The sequence below is a fragment of the Saccostrea cucullata genome, unplaced genomic scaffold (genome assembly GCF_032062105.1).
Source record: "Saccostrea cucullata isolate Sc308-1 unplaced genomic scaffold, CSIRO_AGI_Scuc_v1 ctg2691, whole genome shotgun sequence".
In the NCBI taxonomy this organism is placed as follows: domain Eukaryota; kingdom Metazoa; phylum Mollusca; class Bivalvia; order Ostreida; family Ostreidae; genus Saccostrea; species Saccostrea cuccullata.
In genome coordinates this window covers 87,820-109,579 of record NW_026924461.1, presented here as the reverse complement: position 1 = coordinate 109,579, position 21,760 = coordinate 87,820, and the positions used below count along the sequence as shown (strand labels likewise).

At 32.7% G+C, this 21,760-nt stretch overlaps 2 protein-coding genes across 2 annotated transcripts in view; both read right to left on the bottom strand.

The window, feature by feature from the left end:
* LOC134266475 (uncharacterized) overlaps positions 1-21,480 on the bottom strand; it is a 45,405-nt gene extending 23,925 nt beyond the window's left edge. The window contains exons 1-4 of the mRNA XM_062748706.1: positions 21,388-21,480; positions 21,008-21,230; positions 20,796-20,876; positions 19,243-19,317 (exon numbers count right to left, since the gene is read on the bottom strand). Coding sequence (XP_062604690.1) covers positions 19,243-19,317; positions 20,796-20,876; positions 21,008-21,230; positions 21,388-21,480 — 472 coding nt within the window. The remainder of the gene's footprint in view (positions 1-19,242; positions 19,318-20,795; positions 20,877-21,007; positions 21,231-21,387) is intronic.
* LOC134266472 (uncharacterized) lies at positions 1,806-5,733 on the bottom strand. The gene is made up of 4 exons (XM_062748702.1): positions 4,564-5,733; positions 2,751-2,879; positions 2,512-2,636; positions 1,806-2,415 (listed from the first exon to the last, which is right to left on the bottom strand). Exons 1-4 carry the CDS (start codon positions 5,418-5,420, stop codon positions 2,390-2,392), a joined length of 1,137 nt encoding a protein of 378 aa, XP_062604686.1. The 5' UTR covers positions 5,421-5,733; the 3' UTR covers positions 1,806-2,389.
* Positions 21,481-21,760: the final 280 nt, after the last annotated feature.

The following is a 21,760-nucleotide window of genomic DNA, read 5'->3' as shown; positions in this document are numbered from 1 at the left end:
CTTTTAACATTGTTAATAAACAGTGAAACAATAAGACTGAAACCTTTGAAAAATAAAAGAAATTTTCTGAAAAAAAGGGCCTTTCAAAGGATTCAGGAGAAAAGCATGCAATAAATTACGAAATAAAGAAGGACATGTATATCATATCAATTTCACCTAAAGATGTTATACAATGAAAAACAATAAAAAGTAATAATAAAAACAAATCCTCTTTTCATACAGATTGTTAGGTATGATACAGAGTTTAAATTTTAGTTTCCTTTTTACTAATGTACAAATAATACAGCTCATTTGTTTAGTTATAGTTTTGATGAATTTATGAGAAATAAATTTATTAATACTTTGTTTCAACATTAAGTAGATCTAGATTAATATCCAAGGTATGTGCTACATCGTAACAATTATTGCTGATCAACACAATATAACAATATTTAGAATTACATGTAAAGTATTCATTTTTTTTTCAAACATAAAATAATATGTTTTACCTATGTTAAGTCAATTTACTTTATTATTTTAATTAAATAAGATTATTTCTACTACTTACAAAAAATCAGATTGATATGCATTTCAATTGAAATACATGTAGTAACACAAGTCTATATTACAGATACAATTAGTCGAGTAGTTTTATATCAAATATTCCTCTATTTATATACAGTTATAATTTAGAAATATTTTCTTTAACAACTGGCTTAATTAAACATGGATATGTATTAGATGTATGCATTTGCTTAGAAGGTCTTAATGGAAAATTAAGGCAGCAAGATCTGAGGATTGCCACATCAAATTATTGAGATAAAAAATTAAAGCACAATAATCATGATAGCTAGTACAAGTTTTCTTTTTTTTTTTAACTGTCTAAAGAATGTAACATGAGAAAGAAAATTTTGGTGAACTCAATCCCATTAAGAATAATGGACATTGAATGCAGTGATTTCACACATATACAACATTTTAGGCAAAAGCATGCAAAAAATTGAAAAAAAAAATTATGACATAATTTGCAAGTTTAGGATAAATAATTAAAGAAAACAAACAATGAGAAAAAAAAGTAATGTAAAAAAGATAAAAAAAACCATAATGAAACCCATAATCTAAGGAAAAAAACAACATTTTTTAAAAATGAAAAATTGTCCCTATAATCTAAGGCATTGGCTTCAACAGGTTTAACCAGATAGAACCTCGAGACCTAGGGAATGATGCAGAACAGGGGCCTCAGACTTCAGATGGAAAATTGTCCTTCTACCCTTGCCAACCTACTACTGGGCTGACATTCCGTCCCACAAACATCCTCTAAGACTCAGATCCTATCAACAATCCTACCATTTTACCTACTTAAAACCCTTTTCCTTACAAATTATAGATATGGTGGATAGAACCTCGAGACCTAGGGAATGATACAGATCAATCATTTAAGGAAGAACCTAAACCTAACTACAGATGTTATAATAGGACTTATACCTCCACTGTTTTTGGAATTTTTTTCCATCATCAAAACTATGAAAGATAATAGATTGTGTAATCTGGGCCTAAATCAACAGAGGCAATAGGCCATATTAATGCTCATCTGAGTAATCAAAGCCTAAATAACTAATTTAATATTTGCAAAGGATACTCTGTGCTAACTTAAGTTAAAAATTGACCAGGTGGTTCTCAAGAAGAAATTGAAAGAGTTAAAAGTTAACAGTCACATGGACAGATGCTAAGCAACACGTGATCAGAAAAGCTTACTTGAGTTTTCAGCTGAAGTGAGATTAAATGTACATACCAGGTGCAAAAACATTTTATTGACGGTCAATCTGATTAAATTCAGATCCTTTGATCTGCTCACATATATCTGTACACAAAGAATCTGAGGAAACCCCACTCAGGGTCCTTTCTGATATAAATATTCATGAAATTTTTACCAATAAGAGAGATCCAGCATCTGAAGCAAGCCTGGTAGTATGCATCTTTAGATGTATCACCCATGCAAGTTTGGTCAATATAGGGCTTAGTTATTTGAAAATGAGACCTGCACCAAATACTTTAACTGTCCACTCATCCAAAAAATGTAGGTCAGGTCCAGCATCTGAAGCAAGCCTGGTAGTATGCATCCTTAGATGTGTCACTCATGCAAGTTTGGTCAATATAGGGCTTATAGTTACTTGGATGGATTAAAGGTGATGTGACCTTTACAATGGTATGTAATCTCATTTCAGGGACATGATATTCTCATGTCAAGAGCATTATTTGTCAAATCTTTTAACCTACACAATTTCTTTTCTAAAACGTAACCCAGTACTGGTCGGAAATGAAAGTGGGATGAAAAGACAGAAGGACATAGTGATTCACATTCCTTGTATACCCTTAAAATGTCATTCTGAAGGAATTTCTAACCCCCATTTTACTCCCCATCTTTCTCAGCTGCATCTGAAAAAATTGAAATTTCTTGTTACAGATAATTTTTCAAAACAATAGCAGAAAGAAAAACCATAAAATTACATAGAAGATGTGTGTAATTGATACCATTTCCTCCTCCATTTGTGAAGACAATGACCTGCTTCTTGCCATTAATGGTGGTAACAATCCTCCTTCCAATCATAGAGGGTGGTACTCTCATCCATGTTGGCTGTCCCAATCCAGTTCCAACACTACATTTCAGTATAAAATTTGAGCATACTGTAATTCTTTTTAAAATAAGCTCATAAAACTACAATTTACAGTTCAGAAGAGAGAGTTATGTGCATTAGACATGTTGAGTATACCTAAATACACTTTGTTGTGGTGGCTGTGTAGGTAGTGCGTTCGTTGTTTGGGGGACTAGTCTTAGGGGAGGATATGGTGCCACAGATGGTCCAGGCAAGGAAACAGGTACTGAGGAGACTTGAGATGATCTGTAAATTTATAAAAATATTATTTTTTCATATACATTTATAAATGGTAATTTCAAACCAGAAGTCTACCTCTAACGAGACTGTAGCTCTACTGATCTGTACTTAACAAAGGACGATAAAACTAGCAATTGGACTTGAAACTTTGCAACAGCAATAAATACATTTAACAGATTAATGATCCTTGGCTTAGTCTCTTTTTGAGGCAAGATTTTTTGCCATCAGACAAAAACTGTTGGAGTATCCTTTTAAATAATTCAAATATACTTGTAACGCGTCATTTGATTGGGTAAAACATTTTAATCCATTTTAGATAACATAACTTGCCTACATAACAATGAGTTTTACGTCAAAAATGTATTACTCCACTTGACGTTACTTTTAAAATATGCTCAATTTGAAGCCTTTTTCAGGAGGAAAAATTGTCTCATTTTCTACACTGAAATTAAATTATAAGGAATTTAGCTTATTTTAACCTATGTTATACGATATAACATAACTTGGGGCAGTTTACGCTTTTTTATAAATCGCTTTGTGGTTTATGAAGTGTAAACTGCCCCACGTTATGTTATATTGTATAACATAAGTTGAAATAAGCTTAATTACTGAAATAATTTGAAAGAAAGTTTGATTTTGGTAACCATGGTAAGTTGGCAACACCATTCAACAGGAGCAGAGGTGAAGATTTTCAAAGAAATAATGCATTTCCACTATATAACCTACTTTAAGCCCTGCCCTAGCACTAGAACCCCTGACCCCAGGGCCATATGAATTTTACAATTTTGGTAAAGGACTGAATGCTGATTACAATCATGCAAACAGTTTGACTGCTTGATGTCCAGGGGTAAAGAAGATTTTTAAAGATTGCATTAATTTTAGTGGTTTTGGCCCCATCCCTCAGGCCCCCTGAAGGGGGGTAGGGACCATGAAATTCACAATTTTTGTTCCCCTTCACCTATAGATGCTTTATGTTATATTGGTTGAGTGGTTGCAGAGAAGGAGCTAAAAATGTTCAAGTGTTAACGCACAACGCACGACGACGGACGAAAACGGATAGCAATAGGTCACCTGAGTTGACCTAATCAAAAATCACATTTGCAGTGAAGGTAGAGAGCTAAAAAATGTAAATATAAGCAATGAAACATTTTCTTTAAAAGATATAGTCTCATAATTGCAACCGTGTGTGCAAACAAATTTTCATAATGCGCTAATGTGCATTATTTATTAATGAGATATTCAATTTGATTGCACTCAATTTGATAGCACACATTGTTGCATTTATGAGACTATATCTTTCAAAAAATAATGATGCATTGCTTAATTATATTTGTAGTTTATTTTTGTGTCAATTTATATTGAAATCATACCAAAATTGTAGGAGTATTTGTAGTAGTATTTTGAAAAAAAATTGTTTACAGACAGACAGATTGACAGATACAGACTTACTATTGCATAAGCTCATCTGGTCTCTGACCAGTACAGCTAAAAATGATTTTTAAAAAATTCCAGCAAGTTCACAGCATCATGATTTGTGGCCTTCAAGCCCTAACCTCTGTACACACTAATATATTTTTATTTTTCAGGTGCACATTTGTCTACTTTTCATATAATCATCTTAACATCGAAGATTTTAAATAGGTCTGAAATTGCTTTGCCTAATAACTTATTCCTGTAATAGAGAACTTACCCTGAGTCATTGGGGAGAAGATTCCTCATTTCATCATCTGTTGGTTTTTTAAAATGGGGCTTTGGAATCCTACCAGGCTTTTTAGAAGTTGGTCTAAATCGAGGCTGTAATAAATTTTTAGCATTAGAAGAAATCTTCTCTGTCTTTTTGAAATCTTTTAAAGAACTGTCAATGCCATTGCTACCCTCATTTGCTGAAATAATATGGTCTAAAGCACATAAAATATTATCTAGCGTATGTTTTTGAACTGACGGATTGTTTCTAATCTGTTCAGCAATTATGTTCAATTTTTTCTCAATCTGTTGAATCTTTTGATCAGAATGATCCTGCGTAGACACTGATGTACCTGTATCATTATCTGATAAGTGATGTTCTGGTGTAAAATCAACATCTGCATTAGATGGTTTATTTGTATTGCTATTCAAATTGACAACTGCATGTATTTTGTGTAGATGTTTGCAGACATGACCAATTTTGTAATCTGTACAAGAACATGAAAAAAGATGTTTACAAAGGTTAACACAAGGAAATTTTTTGCACTTGTTGAAACAATATAACTCATTGCATGTGCCAACTAGTTTCTTGATGTCATATGTAGAATCTGATGATGTTACTGTAAAAAAATTGTCACTAATTTGTAAAATACATGAGTCCTTAATATCTAAACTTCTTTGATGACGATCTTCATTATCTATATTTTCTCCTGAGGGCAAATTAAATCTCATACGACGTAAACGTGTCATGAATAGATTTTTTTCAATTTGTAAGAGAATATCAATCAAAACATCAATCCGTCTATTGCGTTTACCTTCAAAAAATACTGTTTTTAATTGATTGTGGAAGCTTTCTACAAACATATTAGTATGTACATTGCCAAATTCCCCTTTCCTGTAACATTTTGCCCAAATTTCTTTTCTACTCAAGTAGTAATTTTGGAAATATTGTAAAAATTCTGGATTTACACCTTCTAATTTTTTGGACAATTCCTGGACATAGCGAGAAAAAAGAGTTTCAGATTCTGCTTGTAAAGAAGCACATAAGTAAGAATAAATTTCTGCTTGTAGGTTTTGGTCCTTAACAAGTTGTCTACTCTTTTTCTTCCAATTTTCATGCACATGCCAATGACAGAGAAAATGCTTGATGTCCCCCCCAAAAATTTTCTTAGCAGCAGTCCAACCGGAACTGTCATCATCAGTCATGAGAATATTAATTTTTGTATTAGGGGCTTTCATTTTGACAGAATTCAAAAAGACAGAGATAACATCCTCACTCTCTCTGTTACTTATACAAAAAGCAACAGGGTAACCATGCCTAAATTCATCTAAGACCAAAAGAGTTATCAATTTAAAAGAATAAATATTTGTTTTATGGGTTGAATCCATGCAAAGTATTACAGGAGCAAACTTTTCAAACATATTAAGCTGCTGCTTGGTCATTAGAGCAAGCAAAAAATCCTCCTTTTGAAGCCCTATAGATGGATCATTAATATTTTGCTGTTTATACAATAATATTGGATCATATAATTCGGTTCTTAAATCATTTACTCTCAGAAAGGTTGAAGTGGCATCATCAGAATGTCTAATAACAGATGAATCAACAATAGTTTTCTTCAAATTATGAATAGTTTTTCTATCCAACAAATGATAATATTTCAATTTACTTAAGTCATCACGTTGGTTGCGTTCACCTACATTTTCTCTAATTTTGTCAAGTATAGTGTTAATTGGAATTTTCAGAGCTAACATTGTGCAAATTTCTGACTTGATGGAGTCTGGCAAAGGTAAGAATTTGCTTTCTTCAAAAGAAATTGAGTGAGTATGGGACTTAATGTACTTCACTGAAACAGAGCCATCTGATTTAATTTTGACCGACATTCTAGAAGGACATAATTTTTGAATTTTGCAAGACCCTTTAATGTTTTCTTTGCGTTTTCCAGAGTAAGTTTTACCTTTTTTAAATGAACCCGTTTTACCCCATCCCTGTGACAAACAAGAGTATAGGACTGACTGCCATCCTTATTGATTTTATTTTTCCTCTGCTTTACATACCTACAGTGAATTTTAATACTCTCCTCCTCTTTAAACTGATCAAATAAGCCAATGTTTTCAAAACTGAGATTTTCATCTTTTATACAGGCTTCATGAGAATTTTTAAGATGGTCAACTAAAACATCCACATTATGAAATGTCAAAGAACATGATGATATAGAGCAAGGAATTTTGTTTTTATTTTCTAAATCATGAACCAACTTTTGATGTCTTATCATTGTTGCCTTGTTGTAAAAATTTCTATCGCATCTAGGGCATTTTGTCTTAGACCCTGAATTTACATTAGTATCTTTACTTTGTCTGCCATAAGAATGTTCCATATTTTGATTTTTAATTTTGTAGCTCTTGATATTTTCTAACAGATCTAAACTGATTTCTTTGCAAGTTTTTGAATCAGACCTCCAGTTGTAATTACTTTTATCGTTGTTAGAAATCCTATTGGTGTTTTCTGATGACCTAGGCAGTGTTTGTTCTCTTAATTTTGGGTTCTCTACTACAGTTTCGTAATGACCACCCCCCGCCCTCGTCCAAACCAAATGAATAATGTGATCTGAATTTTGACAATTGTGTTCTAATGTTCTAACCTCTGGACTTTGAGAATCCCCTCCAATAGTTACAAGTATATTTAAACCTAACACTCTGGACAAAGCTACTATTGACTCTTGTCCTGCAAATGTTCCTGATTGCCTTATATTAGTGAGAAAGGTAACAATTTCAGAGTCAGTCATGGAAAATTCACTATTTCCATACAAATAAAAGCTGAAGTCTTCTACGTTTTCTTGAATGTGATTTACAGCTAATTCCCGTAAAGAGATATGATGGTCTTCAGTGCCATATAAACCAAAACTAATAGAACGAAACAAACAGTTACCGTCTCCTTGAATATGGGTTCGATACAAACCATACTGGGAAAGATACTCATCCTGCTGAACAAGTTGTAGCTGATGATCCAGTTGTACTCGCTGTGTTTCATCTACTTCTTTTAATACGTTTTCCATGGACTCAAGTTCCTAATTACATAGACAATAACGTTCATAAAGCATGAAAACATTTATATATTATGAAAATATGTGTATTGCAGTGTTCTAATTTAAAGAAGGAAACAATCTGTTTTCTTTCTGTTATCATTACATTTACAGTCAAGAAAAACAAGTTAAATACTGATACATGTACTAATAAATAAATTATCATTACTTCATCTGTATAATTATACAAAAAAGTCTTTTTTTGTGAGAGAAATAACAATGTAACAGTGAGGTTCAACACATTTTTTTCCTTGTGCAAAAAGACTTTCATGCAGTGTGCTCCATTACTGGAATTAGGTTATAAGTCATACATAAATTTAGTCAACATTGGCAGTGATGGGAATTGAACCCATGTCTTAGACTGTCCGTACACTACCTGTAATGATGTTAATTCAGTGCAGTAGTGTTAGGAATAGTGCAGTAGTACTAGGAATAGTGCAGTAGTGTTAGGAAATAGTAGAAACTATTAAAGTTAAGGGTTATCAAAGAATTCAGCAAGAAGAGAAAGAATTTTACATAAGCTATCAGGTTATAGAAGAAATTAAGCAGACTAAAGTGTTCCAATAAAGACGTGTTGCCTTTTTTATAGCAGTAAATATTTGAATCCAAAGATATTGAAAACAAGAGGCCCATGGGCCGCAATGCACACCAGAGTAAATTTTCAGCTGTTCTATCCCATTAGCTCTTGAGAAGAAGATTTTTTATTGGCCCAAATCTATTTTTGTCTCTCTTTATTAACTCCCCTTGTAAGGGAGCTTGGTCCTTCGCTTTAAGGATTTTAAAACAAAGGTAATCAAAGATTACGAAGCTCACCTCGACAAAGTTATCAGTTTAAGTAATGCAAATATCAAATCAAATTTTCTTGACAGTTAAAATTTATCCTGACAACAATATTCAAGCAAGTTCAGTTTAAATAGGTCTTCAAGTTCATTGGGGATTAACCTGTTCCAAAAACTTTAACATGGTCACTCTTTTGGAAAATATAGGTCAGATCCAGCATCCGAAACAAGTTTAAATTGTCCATCTATAGATGAATCATCCATGCAAGATTGGTCTGGGTAGGGCTTATACTTTATTGGGAATAACCTGGTCACTAATCTGGAAAATGTAGGTCAGATCCAGCATCCGAAGCAAGTCTGGTAGTGTCCATCCCTAGATGCATCATCCATGCAAGTTTAGTCTGGGTAGGGCTTATTGTTACTTGGGAATGGACCTGCTCCAAAAACTTTAACCTGGTCACTCATCTGGAAAATGTAAGTCAGATTCAGCATCCAGAGCAAGTCTGGTAGTGTCCATCCCTGGACGCATCATCCACGCAAGTTTGGTCCAGGTAGGGCTTATACATGTAGTTACTTAAGAAATAAGGTGTCATTTTTAGAGTTTCATTGGGGTATGACATGAAGTCCGTCACCTGATCAAATTCTATAACGCCCAAAGGGCGTTATAGTAGATTTGATCACGTGACGACTTCATGTCATACTCCTATGAAACTCTAAAAAATGATATTTTATTTCTTATATTTACATTTTTATTCAAGATACAAAGAAATATAGGCATTATATACACTTTGATATTTAAATGCAATGTAAAGTATCTACGTTCATATGACGTCACAGTCGGAACTTTCCAAATTGCTCGTGCAGTTTGCTTTCCATATGCAAGAAAGTCTGATCATGTGACCAACTGCATGTCATTGAAAATTGAATTTCAATTTTACCCGGTATTAGCATTGTTATATAAGGAGAGACATCAGCAAATGTAAATATTTGGGAATGGACCTGCTCCTAAAACTTTAACAGGGACGCTAACGCTGGGGGTATAACATAAGCTCATCTCGACTTCATCGAGGTGAGCTAAAAAAAAACCTTAAAAATATGAAGAAAGTGAAATTTTTTACAGCATACTATAAAGAAAAATTGTGAATATTCATTTAAAATCATTGAAAATATAGCTTGTAAAAATATCATATTATTGTGCTATTTTGGGGGAAAATGGTGATATATCGAGAAACAAATATTTTAGCTATGGGAGATTTTTTTTTAATAAGCTTTGATAGAGGCAAAGTTACATTAAAGTCATCCTGAACAATATTGATTTATATTCAATTGTATAGAACTATTTCTTAAGCACATTTTAAAACTTTATTTAGGTCTTATTGATCATAAGGGCTTAAATAGCATGAAAATTAATAACACATTTTACCAGCAAAATACAATTCTCAAAAATGCAGCTCATATTGCTTTAAGTAAACCTTGTTATTGAGGGTGTTATACCACAATACAGAAATAACCTAGAATACAGGAAAATTTGCCCAATTATCCTCATAGTGAACCTCTGTTATACCAGACAGACAGACAGATGCCAAGTAAAGTGATCCCTATGTGTCGCTCTCCTCTGATGGGGACACAATTAGGTTGTTTCTATTATATACAACACAAATATATATATACCTCATACCAAACCATCACCATCAAAATAAAAAAAAACTTTAAGCATATCTTAAAAAGTAAATGTGCATAAAAATGTGATTAAGAAATTGTGCATAGAAAATATATATTGTTATTCTGTAATTAAGAATGTTAATAGAGGTTAAAAAAAGCAAGTGCATGATATATATATAAATTCTTAATCTTATGATCAAACCGAAGTCCCCTTCTCCAAAAACCTGAAAGAGTTCAAAACATCTTCACCTTAAATGGGCATTTCAATCATCCATCACAAAACCAATACAATTGTTCATGATAGTATTTTAGTTATGAATAGACAGACAAACAGACAGACATGAATACCAGAACTTAATATGTCTCAATTATTTTATTAGTATTTTCAGTTAAGTGTGCCGTTTTGCATTAAGTCACTATCTTTTACGTCACAGATGCATCCATCATAAACAATTCACACCCCCGCTGTGTGATTGGTCAACTCATATTTATTAACATTGACACGGAAATAGTCATGCTCACATTGACTAGAGATGTTACATTAGCTCTTCCATAGAAAATAGTGATTGATTTCATTGCTTAAGTAATTAGGGAAGAAGGCTGGAACACCTCTGGATAAGAGCAATGATGACTGAATTTAGTATTTAATTAAGAGATCAATATATACTTTATGCTACTTCTACAAAAATGTTTTATCCTATAGAATAGTACTATTTTTACCTATACACTGTATATATTTTTAAGTTCTTTTCCAAAATGACATCCTTAGTGTCCTAGATCTGTCTTATTTACCTTGGCCAGGACATAATTTTCGATGAAAAGTAAACTTTATCTCAAGCATAAGTTAACTTTTTTGGTTCTTAAGTTAGGGCTTAAAGTTAAACCATGTAATAAGTATAATGTGACCTTGTTCTTGTCAAAATGGTCTTGATACTGGGTAGAGGGATACCTCCGAAAAGCTTCCCTTATATTAGGTATGAGCCTGTGAAATTTCTAAAAAATTTAGCTTAAAAAGTCTATATTTAATTAAGTTTTTAAACTATATGCTGACTTCAAAGCACTGAATATTTTCATAAGTAATGACGCCACATGTACGTAATGACGTCACAAACATGACGTAAATTTCAGTTTTTTATGAATTTTACAGAAAAACGTACATTTTTTGTCGATATTTTGAGTAAAAGTCACCGAGCGCATGTGTGTTCAGGGTATGAGCAATATTTTGTAATGTGTAAATTAACATCAATAAAAAATAATTTAGTCTGAACAAACTATAAAAAAGCTAAAATTGTTGAAAATTTTCCATTTTGTCCTTTTCTGATGATATAAACTTTGTAATAAAAACAAAAATTGAAAAAAGTTCAGAACATTTCAGTAAGAAAATCTTTTGTGGGGGCAAAGACCGCATATAGAAAAAATTTAGCTTAAAAAGGAATTTTACTATAAAAAAAAAAAAAGTTGGAAATATTTTGGAATATTTTTCAAAGATGAAGGATCACAGAAACAGTGTATTAAAATATAACAATGAAATCCAACTACAAAAAGATTCAATTTCAGTTGTCAACTTAGTTTATACGTAAAAAAAATGACATTCTCTTTTTTTCAAAACTAAAATGCATACCTGTAACTGAACTTCTTTCAAAATGGGTGGCAAAAAGTTTTCCTGAAGAATAATACAATAAAACAATAATTTGATGATGAAGCAAAAGTACTTTTCCATTATCCTTATAATAAATCTTCCTCTTGTGTTTGCTATGAATATTAGCTGTATTTATTATTAAGTATCATGGTATATGTTATTTCTCTGTTTTGGAACTTACCTGAGAATGAAATGGTAGAGGCATATCCTCACCAACACAATGGACAGGTGCCCAGAGGGTAATCTGTCAAACATAAACCAGGTAAAGTCTTTTAAAACATGCAAAACAACATTAAATACCTTGAAACTTATTTAATAAAAAGATTATTGGTATACTAATAGATGTCTTCATTAAAATTTTAAGTCAAATAATGAAATATTTTCAGGTCCAGTACAATATCTTGATTTAGCTATATAGCTTTAAATAGCTAAATAGCTTTATTAAGCTATTCAGTATAGCTTAATTTAGCTATTATACTACACTTTTTTCTTATAGGTGTAATTTTCTCAGTATTTACAAAAAAGCGCACCATGGTGCAGTGATGATATACAACTTTGAACTCTTCTTAAAATAATGCATGTAAAAATCGCTCATCAAATTACGTCTCCTTGAGAGACTTTGTACTCCAAGTTCTACAAGTTTTGGGGGTATATAAAGCAATTGATACAGTTACTTCTGCAATGATATTATAATGCCTTATGGAGACCAATTATGTTCAACAAGGATAATTGATTGGTAACAGTTCAGCACAATGAGAAGCAATCATACTTTTCCTTGCCTCAAGGCACCCAAGGTAGTGGACAGTTAGTCTAACAATAGAAATTCTCTTTTTGCTTAAAAGTATTCAAAAGCTGCAAAGTTAGGACTATCTTTGATATTGGTTGTTGTTTTAATAGTCCATAGTACATGTATGAAGAGTCAAATACATGCGACTTTTTGTTTATTTTCAGCATAAAACGTTTTTGTGAAAAACTGTATATAAATAGCTGAATAAAGCTATTCTAAATAGCTTAATAAAGCTTTTTAGCTATTTAAAGCTATATAGCTAAATCAAGAGATTGTACTAGACCTGATGTTAACATCACAATATTTACTTGCAGTTGTTTATATTTTTTGTAAACTAGAAAATATTGACTGGTGTATACATCGGCTAGAGCTCTTCGGATGAATATACATCTATACAAATGCCAACTTTGAACATACTTACTTTAAAGAAAGCAAACTTTAAGATCAAAGTGCTACATGTACTGTAATTTTTAACTCAGAAATGTTAAATCCAACCAAAAAAATATGTATCCCATCAATAACCCAAATAAAATCAATAAAAAAAAGTGTCATACTAATATGAATAAACATTTAATCATAACTATTTAGATAACTACCTTACAACTAATTTTTTTTTCATCAAATTTTTAAGTATAGCATTGTATAATAACTGTTGCACATAATATTGCATTAAATGCTCAAATAGATTTTATTTTCAATGGGAAAACAGTAAAAAGTTTTAGAAAAACCTATTTAAGAAATAGGATTTAGAATCTGATTAAAAATAAACACACCACACAGAAAATAGCTAGCAGAATCATGACTGTGAATTTTCACCGGTTCAAGATCCAAAGGGAAAGCGGAAGTCGCAATGCGCATGCGCAAATGTGAAGCAGGGAGCTGCCGAAAGTTGAATCTGTTTTTTTTTAGTTGAGGGTGGGAAATTTTTTTTCCGGATTTTTATTTTTATTTTATTTTTTATTTATTTTTTTTTATTTTTTTTTGGACGATAAAAACTTCAGACTCCTGTGCTTACACTGTACCAGTATTACTTGTTTCCTGATATCTTTGAATATTGTAAGGCCTAGTAAGAAAAAATTAAGCGTTTTGAAAGTTGATGATAGGCCTTATGTTGTGGTTTTGTTTTGGTCAGTTAATTCCAAAGACATATATAAATTTGACATCATAACACGTAAATTCATTCGAAGACATGAAACTTTATAGTATATCTAATATAATATTGTGAATTTAATCTTGAATGAATGAATACACACGGTGCTATTAAATGAAGTTCACAACTCAGTACATGTGCGATTTTCTGTGCCAGATTAGGCAGATACGCCTCCTTTGGCTGAATTTTATACTCTAAACTACAAGAAAATATATATTCTGTACTTCCTCAGTAATGCATCTTGTCAAATTTGCTTTGCTATATGTCTACTAACTTAATCTTCTTTTAGTGTTAGATATAACCTTACGTCTTCTGCTGTTTGAAAAAATAATTGTAGATCGGACTCGGCATTCCTCTGGCTTGTGTTTAGATTGATCCATGGTAACAATAAAAAGTTAAGGCTCCATGAAGGGGAATACAATTAAAATTTGTTTATTTTATTAATATATATTTAAAATGATCCGATTTTTTAAAGAAAAAGTCTTTGAACTGCAGTTGACGATGTCTAAAACATTCATCAACGTGAAAACCATGTGTAGAAAATTACCAGGAAATCTTTCTCAACTTTATTCGCTAATTTCTCATTATGACGTTGCATACGATAAGGTCGATTTCTATCCGACGAGGCTCATATTATGTTAACATTTTGAAAAATAAACATGAAAATGAGTACTTTCACTATTGTGAATATAAGGTTTTCTAAAATATACTTATTAATAATGTTTCTTGTCTTCGTTGAACAACAATTGTATGAAATAAAATGCGGCTTTTGAAATTCCAAAAATGTCCGGTTTACATTTCATAATACAAGTGCACTTCCGTTAAAAACAAACAGGTGGGGATTTATTGCCCGGTGTGAAAAACAAAACCTTCTGAAAAGCGAACAAACTATTAAGAAAATCTTAAAGAACGATCTTTCAAAGTGTTTTGGACTACAGGACGCCTATGGCTTATGTACAAAGATGGTAAAATGTTCTGCACTTTCTGTAAGGAAGCTGGTGTGGTTTCTGATTTTGGGGGGTCCACCAGCTTTTGAATTGACTCGGTAAAAAAAACGAGAACTCCGACAGTCACAAGCATTCAATTGTCGTTGTAACCAAAAAAACCAAAGAGGTATGTTTTATAATTTATTGTCATAGATTTGAATCAATAATTTCCTAAATCAATATGATCTTGTGGAAAGATAGAAAAAAAGAACCTATAATATATGGGTATTTTCTTTTGGCAGAGCAAAAAAAAAAATTTTATTCTTTATTATTAGCCTGGTACACGGCCTGAAGAAAAAGCACTTCAAAAACTGAATAAAGAAAATATAGAAAAACTTACCATTTTATTCAAAACGTCCCATGCACTTGCTAAAATTACAGGCCTTATTGTGACTTTCAGTGGATTTTTGGGTTTAGGCTTTTCAAAAGGAATCGTCCTTGTAAATACTTGATCACCGATAAATATTCAAAGTTTGTTAAAGCAATCGCAGAGGTAGAAAGAAATAGAACTAAAGAGGCAGTGGAAAAGGTGAAATTTGTGTCAATACTTTGTGATAGGTCCACTGACCAGGGCATCGTTGATAATGAAATCGTGCATCTACGTCTACATCTAGAGCTGGACTTAGTACAAAAATGCTTTGAAGGCGATCAAAGTAGGAGAAAAGTCTGTCTCTGGGTTTTTACTAGGGTTATACTACTTTTACCACAACAGTCCATTGAATAGGGCTAATTCGAAAGAGTCATATAAATCCCGTGGAATAAACATGAAGAGGCCAACAAGAGTTGGTGGCATCAGATGGGTTGGCCATGTACTACTGGCATTGAAAAACATGTTGCATGGATATGCTGCCATCAAGCAGCATCTTTATCAGGTCCTTATTTAATTGAATGCTTTTCTATTTATTGCAAGAATTAAGTTAAGACAAACTTTGAATCTACCTTAATCTAAGGATATTTTGATAAAAACACATATTTATTTTCAGCTTGCACTTGGTCATGTGTGCAAACTATTGCCAAAATTAAAGCCCTTGGTCTCTATAAGATTTTTGTAGATGACAACAACATCATATTTGCAGCTTTTCTTCTTGACATTTTGCGTCTCCTCCAAATCATGTCACAAGTATTTCAGCGGGGAAAAAGTTGTGTGGCAGATATACACAGGGCTCTCAACTCCCGTCTTTCCTCTCAACAGATTTTCTGAGATGTAAGTAAATTTAAATACATTTGATTCATTAAAAACAATACCATTTTATATGACTAGTGTGGCTGGGTTTGAATTAATGAATACTCTTGATTTAGTGATGGAGCCTATCTGACAAAGCTTTGAAATACTTTTAAAATGCAACTCCTCCTACAGTTTTGGTCTTCTTCTATGGAAGTAGGGATCGCATGATTGACAACAGTATTTTTTATTCGTAAAGTCCAGGGAAAAGGTGATGGCCTTGACCTGATCTTGCCTCAAAAACAGTCACATTTAATCTCCATGATACCATCAGTTTGTGAAAATGTCTTCTTTATTCTGTGAAAATTTCATTAATTTTCAAATGCAAGAAATATGAAAATAATCCTACCTTAATGCTCGATACGTACTATCCGAGTGAAATCTAAGTATTAATGGTTTACGGACATCATTTTCTATATACATGTAGTGTATTATTAGAGGAGTAGGTAAGAACTCTGGTGCACCTATTTCGGAGTTTATTTGCAAAATTTATTAATATATAAGCATATATTTGGTGCGAAATTGACAGATTTTTGTAGCAGATATACAAAGTGAAATTATGTTAAGAATTCGAAGGAAAAGAAGCGACTGAAAAAGACCCAAAACACGGCGTTAAATCATCCTTTGAAATTGGTTAAATGACTGTAATGTAGATTGTTTATATGTGAATTTAATGACAAAAATTTGGTATATCATTATCTTTATTAGAACAAAAAATATTGATACGATGTAGTTAGTCATCACTCTCTAAATAAAATCTCAAAGATGATGTCGATTACTGGTGATGATGTCGGATGCCACTGATGGTTGATATCAATACTGACGACGTCGAGGTTGCACAGAACAATATTCTAACCTATAACCGAATGGATTGTTCGGGTTTCTGTGGATGAGAAGTAAATGCATATAGATTAGTGAAACAAAACAATTATTTTTTAGCTACTAAACAGCAGTTTCAAACAAAGTATTCAAATTATGTCCAGCAACAGTATATACTAGGTTTTTTAAGCGGCATCTGGACTGCTGCTTTATTGAAAATCGCCACCGAAAAAAAAATTTACGATGGAGTTGTCGGGCACTCAGTTGCATCATTCCAGGGAATAGATATAGGACACGAACCTCCATTCATAAGTATTACCACGAGAAAGCGAGCTTTCGGCAAGAAGTTATATAAATAAAAATGAGTACGTCGAGTCTCTTGGACCAGAAGTAAGTTAAAATTGGAGAGTAGCTCAAAACTGGAGAAAGGTCGTATTTAGTGATGAAATCGTAATAACTGTACGAGGTTGTGAGGTTGTTAAATTCCGGAGAAATGCCTTCCTGTGTCGGCCACCTGAAGCGTAGTACTGACAGGAACTTGGAATAATGGTGTGAGGTTGCATTACCTACCAAGATCATGATTATGGATTTTCATAGACCGAAATATGAACATGCAGGCGGAGAAAGGCCAACCCCCATTTGGACTGAGAGAAATGTACATTGTTTTTGAAAGCTGGGGGGGGGCAGAAATAATGGACATGACCCCATTCTAAAAAGTTGTGTTTAGGTTATATGCTTTTGAGTCATGATAAAAATAAGTTCCGTACACGAAATTCCTGGTTTAGAAATGATTTATTAGTACAGAACCAGTGCAAATTGATAAATAAATTGTGCAATTTGTGCAAATTGTAAACAACGGCACTAATACTATTTCTATGAATTCTATTTTCTATGAATTCTATTTTCACTTGTGATATTTCCCCTGACCAAATTCTGCTCAACATTGACTAAGTGTATCGACGTGCTAGACTATACGGAATAGTGACAGTGTGTCTACTCTTGAGGAGATTTTATGGAGTTTCATACTTTTTAATGATGCATATTTCAATAAATGGAATTCGGAGTGTATATCACTTGACTTGTGTACCTTCATCACTTAGAAACGATGCAGTGATCACATGACCAGGAATGGATAAGTATACAGCGTTCGACGCGTTTTCTTGACATGCATCGACTGCATATAGACACGCTGGTTGTTTGTTCAATTCTAATGATAAATTTCAAATTTCGTTTTACTGCTTTTTGTTTCAAGTTTATTCTTTATATACTGGCGTACTGTAAAAGACGCACTCGTGCATCTAAATGTTTCTTCCACGTTTGCAATTTTTTTTCTTTCTTGTTTTTTTTACAACAATTATTCAGAAATATCTTATTAAGACTGTTTTATCTGTTGTGGTTTTGAAATGCCTTTATCAGCTGATGGATTCACAAATGCTTTACCATCTGATATATGCACAAGTCGACAGCCAAGAAAATTTTTTATTCAAGTGTAACGAGCGCATTGGGGTATATATCGTTACAATACGAAAAGGTACATGTACAGCAAAATTCGGTTATAACGAAGTCGCTTGGACCTATGAAATTACTTCGCTATATCCCTGATTCGTTATAACCGTATAACAAATTCAATTAAATTATATATTTGGGGATTCAAGATGACTTCGCTATATCCGGGAATTCGCAATATCCGTGTACGTACTAACCGAGTTTTACTGTATATGAAAGAAATATGGCGGAGTACGCCTATAGTAGGTATAAAACACGTCGTCGTACATAGATGAAAATATTGTTTTTTTAAGAATTCTTGTCAGCTTTAATTCAAGCGTCATGGAATGCCAATCTCTCAGCAGAGGGCGTATTACGCTTCGCTACAACACCTCCGTCAACGTATAAATGCCAGGGTTCTTGGCAAAACTACTTTTACCTATTACATAATAAATTATAAATTTAAAACTTCTATATTCTTACTTAACTTCTTAAATAAAAGATTATATATTAGAATTAGAATCAGATATCGCTTTTTCACCATATCTCACAAGGGATTATTTCTCGGCAGGATATTACGAACGTGGAAAATTTAAAACGCATTGCCGATAAATATCAGCAAGGTTTAGATTTTATAGACAAACAACTTGCAGTATTAACACACATGAAGATATGTAAAGGTGTTATTCTTCGTGTGGGCCAATATAAACAATATTTGAAAAAAGCTCCTCCGCTTCCGCACTACTTTTTACACGTTGACAGAGGTAAAAGTGGAACGATAACTCTGGGTAGAGATTTATGGAATATGTATCAAATATACTTATTCAAATACTAGTATCTTACCCCACACTAAATCGGCCTTTCAGAAAAAAACCTTTGGGAGGAACTGATACAAAATATCTGTCAAAGGTGTAGATGTTAGGGTCCACAATGCAGTTCTTAATCTCCAAACCTATTTATTTACAATGAAAGTAGACTTCATGTTATTGATTCTCAAATACATATATTATATTTAATTAAATACTTTAAAATGTCAAGTTGATGTTTGAGGTGTTGGAATTTGAACGAACTACTGACCTTTTTTTGTACAACATCGCATTCTTCCAGTCGGGAAAGGTGAATTGGCAGTGCATCTCGAACCCAATGTTATATCTGATGAAACTATGGATTCATAATTTTGTCAACAATAAAAGCAAGTTCAACACAATGAAAGTAGACTTTATGTTATTGATTCTCAAATACATGTTTTATATTGAATTCAAAACTTTTACAATGAAGCGCATTGAAGTGGTAATTTTTTTCGTTTGGATGGAAAGTTTGGGTGTTTCATATCGAACGTCAATTATCACTTAATGACACACCCATTTCTTTAAAAACGTGAAAGAAATATTCGTCGTAATCATTTATGATACACCACTCTTTAATTTGTGACTAGCGACATGACATGCACTAAAATGGAGCTTAAAAAAATGAATCGGAGAGTTCGAGATCCCGCTCTTCTGTAAAGCACGTATTGCAACGAATATACACATATCTATGAATTAATCTTGTCTGTTGCAGTTACCACAACACATGTTAAGGTCGAACACGTGTTTGCTTTGTGTTCATGTAGATCGTCAATTTGATCGGCTATTATATTTACCGAAAACCTGTTCTACAGGTTTTTGAATAAACATTTGACCGTTTTATCTCTTTGTGAAGAAACAGGCTTGACTTCATATGACAACAAGTAAAATTGATGCAAAGCATCAAATCGGCCGCAAACAAAATGTAGCATTTAAAAAAGTACTTTCACATAAAAAAGCATCCATGCAAGGCGCACAAGATATTCAAAGTAGAAATAGTGATCATATTTATTTCAGTCTGTCTTCAATATCAAAGCAAAATGAATAAATAATTGTTTTTTAAATGGGAATTTTACTGCATTTGCTCATCAAATGGATTCATCGATGTAATAAAGTCAATGATAAATGATAAAAAATTATTGTCTTCAAAATGATGTAGGCCACTCAAGATGAACCACATGCTGATACATGTACCCTGGATGTTTGTCACGTGATAATGCCTATGGTTACTGCAGCGTAGGCTATACTGCAAGGCGCGGTGCAAAATGTAGAAAAAATATCATTGTGTCATTCGCAGCAGTGGCATATTCAAAACAAATTTTACTGGTTCAACAACTTTTCAATTTTTTTTATCATCATGCACTTTTACCACGCCATTATATTCCGGAAAATCATGACGATTTCCTTTCATATCTTATGCACACTCCCATGCGTGGGAGTAGCTATAATTGTAAACTCTTTTTATTTGACCATAAATTATTAGTTATCTGATAATGAAATTGAAACATAGTAACAATCATTACATAATAACAACAATAAATACTTAGTTTAAAGTAAGTTTTAAAAATATTTTACTCATGATTTTATATAAGTTATCATTTAAGAATTATTTGACTGCACTAATAGAAAAATAATGTATCATCTCCCGCTGCTGCGTCCGATAATCAAGATAACTCAAAACGTTCCATTCGTTCCATTCGAACGGAAAATTTCACCACTTCAATGCGCTTCATTGAAAATGTCAAGTTGATATTTGAGGTGTTTAAATTTGAACGAACTACTCACCTTCGACTTCCTTTGGATAACATCGCACTCTCCCATCCGGGAAAGAATTGCCAGGGCATCTCCAACCTCTCACTGTAATATCTGATGAAGGTAGAGATTCACAATGTTGTCAACAATAAAAGCAAGTTCAACATCAAATCAGAGAAGTATCAATATTTCTTTTTTTCGTATTACTAATATCTGTTAAATAAGAAGCAAACGTGTGTGCCCACCTTGATAACTACATTTTTTGGTAAATGGCGGTGAGGGAATACAGAGAATGTAGATGCTACCAGTTGATACAGAGTTGATGACGGCTGATTCCAGTTCATTTTCTAAACATGATTCCCTAATAACCCCTGTTTTGTAATACCCGTATCCTTGTATCAGATGCCAGCAACAAAACACAAATACGACAAGTATTTCTTTCATAGTTACACGTCTCTTGACTTGAATCTAAAAATGTAAGAAAGTAAAAATATTAAAAATTCATACACAGGATCCAAGATTTGGGTATATACTTATTGCGCACCAAAAGTGCGCTGTTTCTCGAACCATTTCTCCGTATATTTCAGAATATTATTAACTATGTGTTTCTATCATATTTTATTACTACGTCCACGTCAAAATTGAATGCAGGAAACGCTATGGACCGAATTGCATAGCCACCAAAAATGGTAAACAGGCAATATTCAATGGTCTCCATTTCATGCACATGAAAGCTATTTAAAGCGGTTTAGGGTAATGTTATGTTGTTCAACTAGTAAAAGCTCTATACTAGGAACACGCATAGAAATATTTTGAGATGGCATGTTAAATATACGGAGAAATAAATCGAGAAAACGGTGCACTTTTTTGTGCGCAATAAATATACACTTTTTTTTCAATGGGTGACACTTAACCTCCCTGATTGTCCATCCTAATTTTTCAGACCAACAAGCTACAGATCTGAAGGTAGATTGATACTGGTTAAGTGGTTTAAGAGA

Excerpts from the sequence above, each read along its gene's own strand:
- LOC134266472 (XM_062748702.1), bottom strand. The coding sequence starts at position 5,420 with ATGTTTGTAGAAAGCTTCCACAATCAATTAAAAACAGTATTTTTTGAA. Across the intron at positions 2,880-4,563 it reads CTTCTCCCCAATGACTCAGG|ATCATCTCAAGTCTCCTCAG; the intron begins GTAAGTTCTCTA and ends ATAAATTTACAG. Across the intron at positions 2,416-2,511 it reads CACAAATGGAGGAGGAAATG|ATGCAGCTGAGAAAGATGGG; the intron begins GTATCAATTACA and ends CAATTTTTTCAG.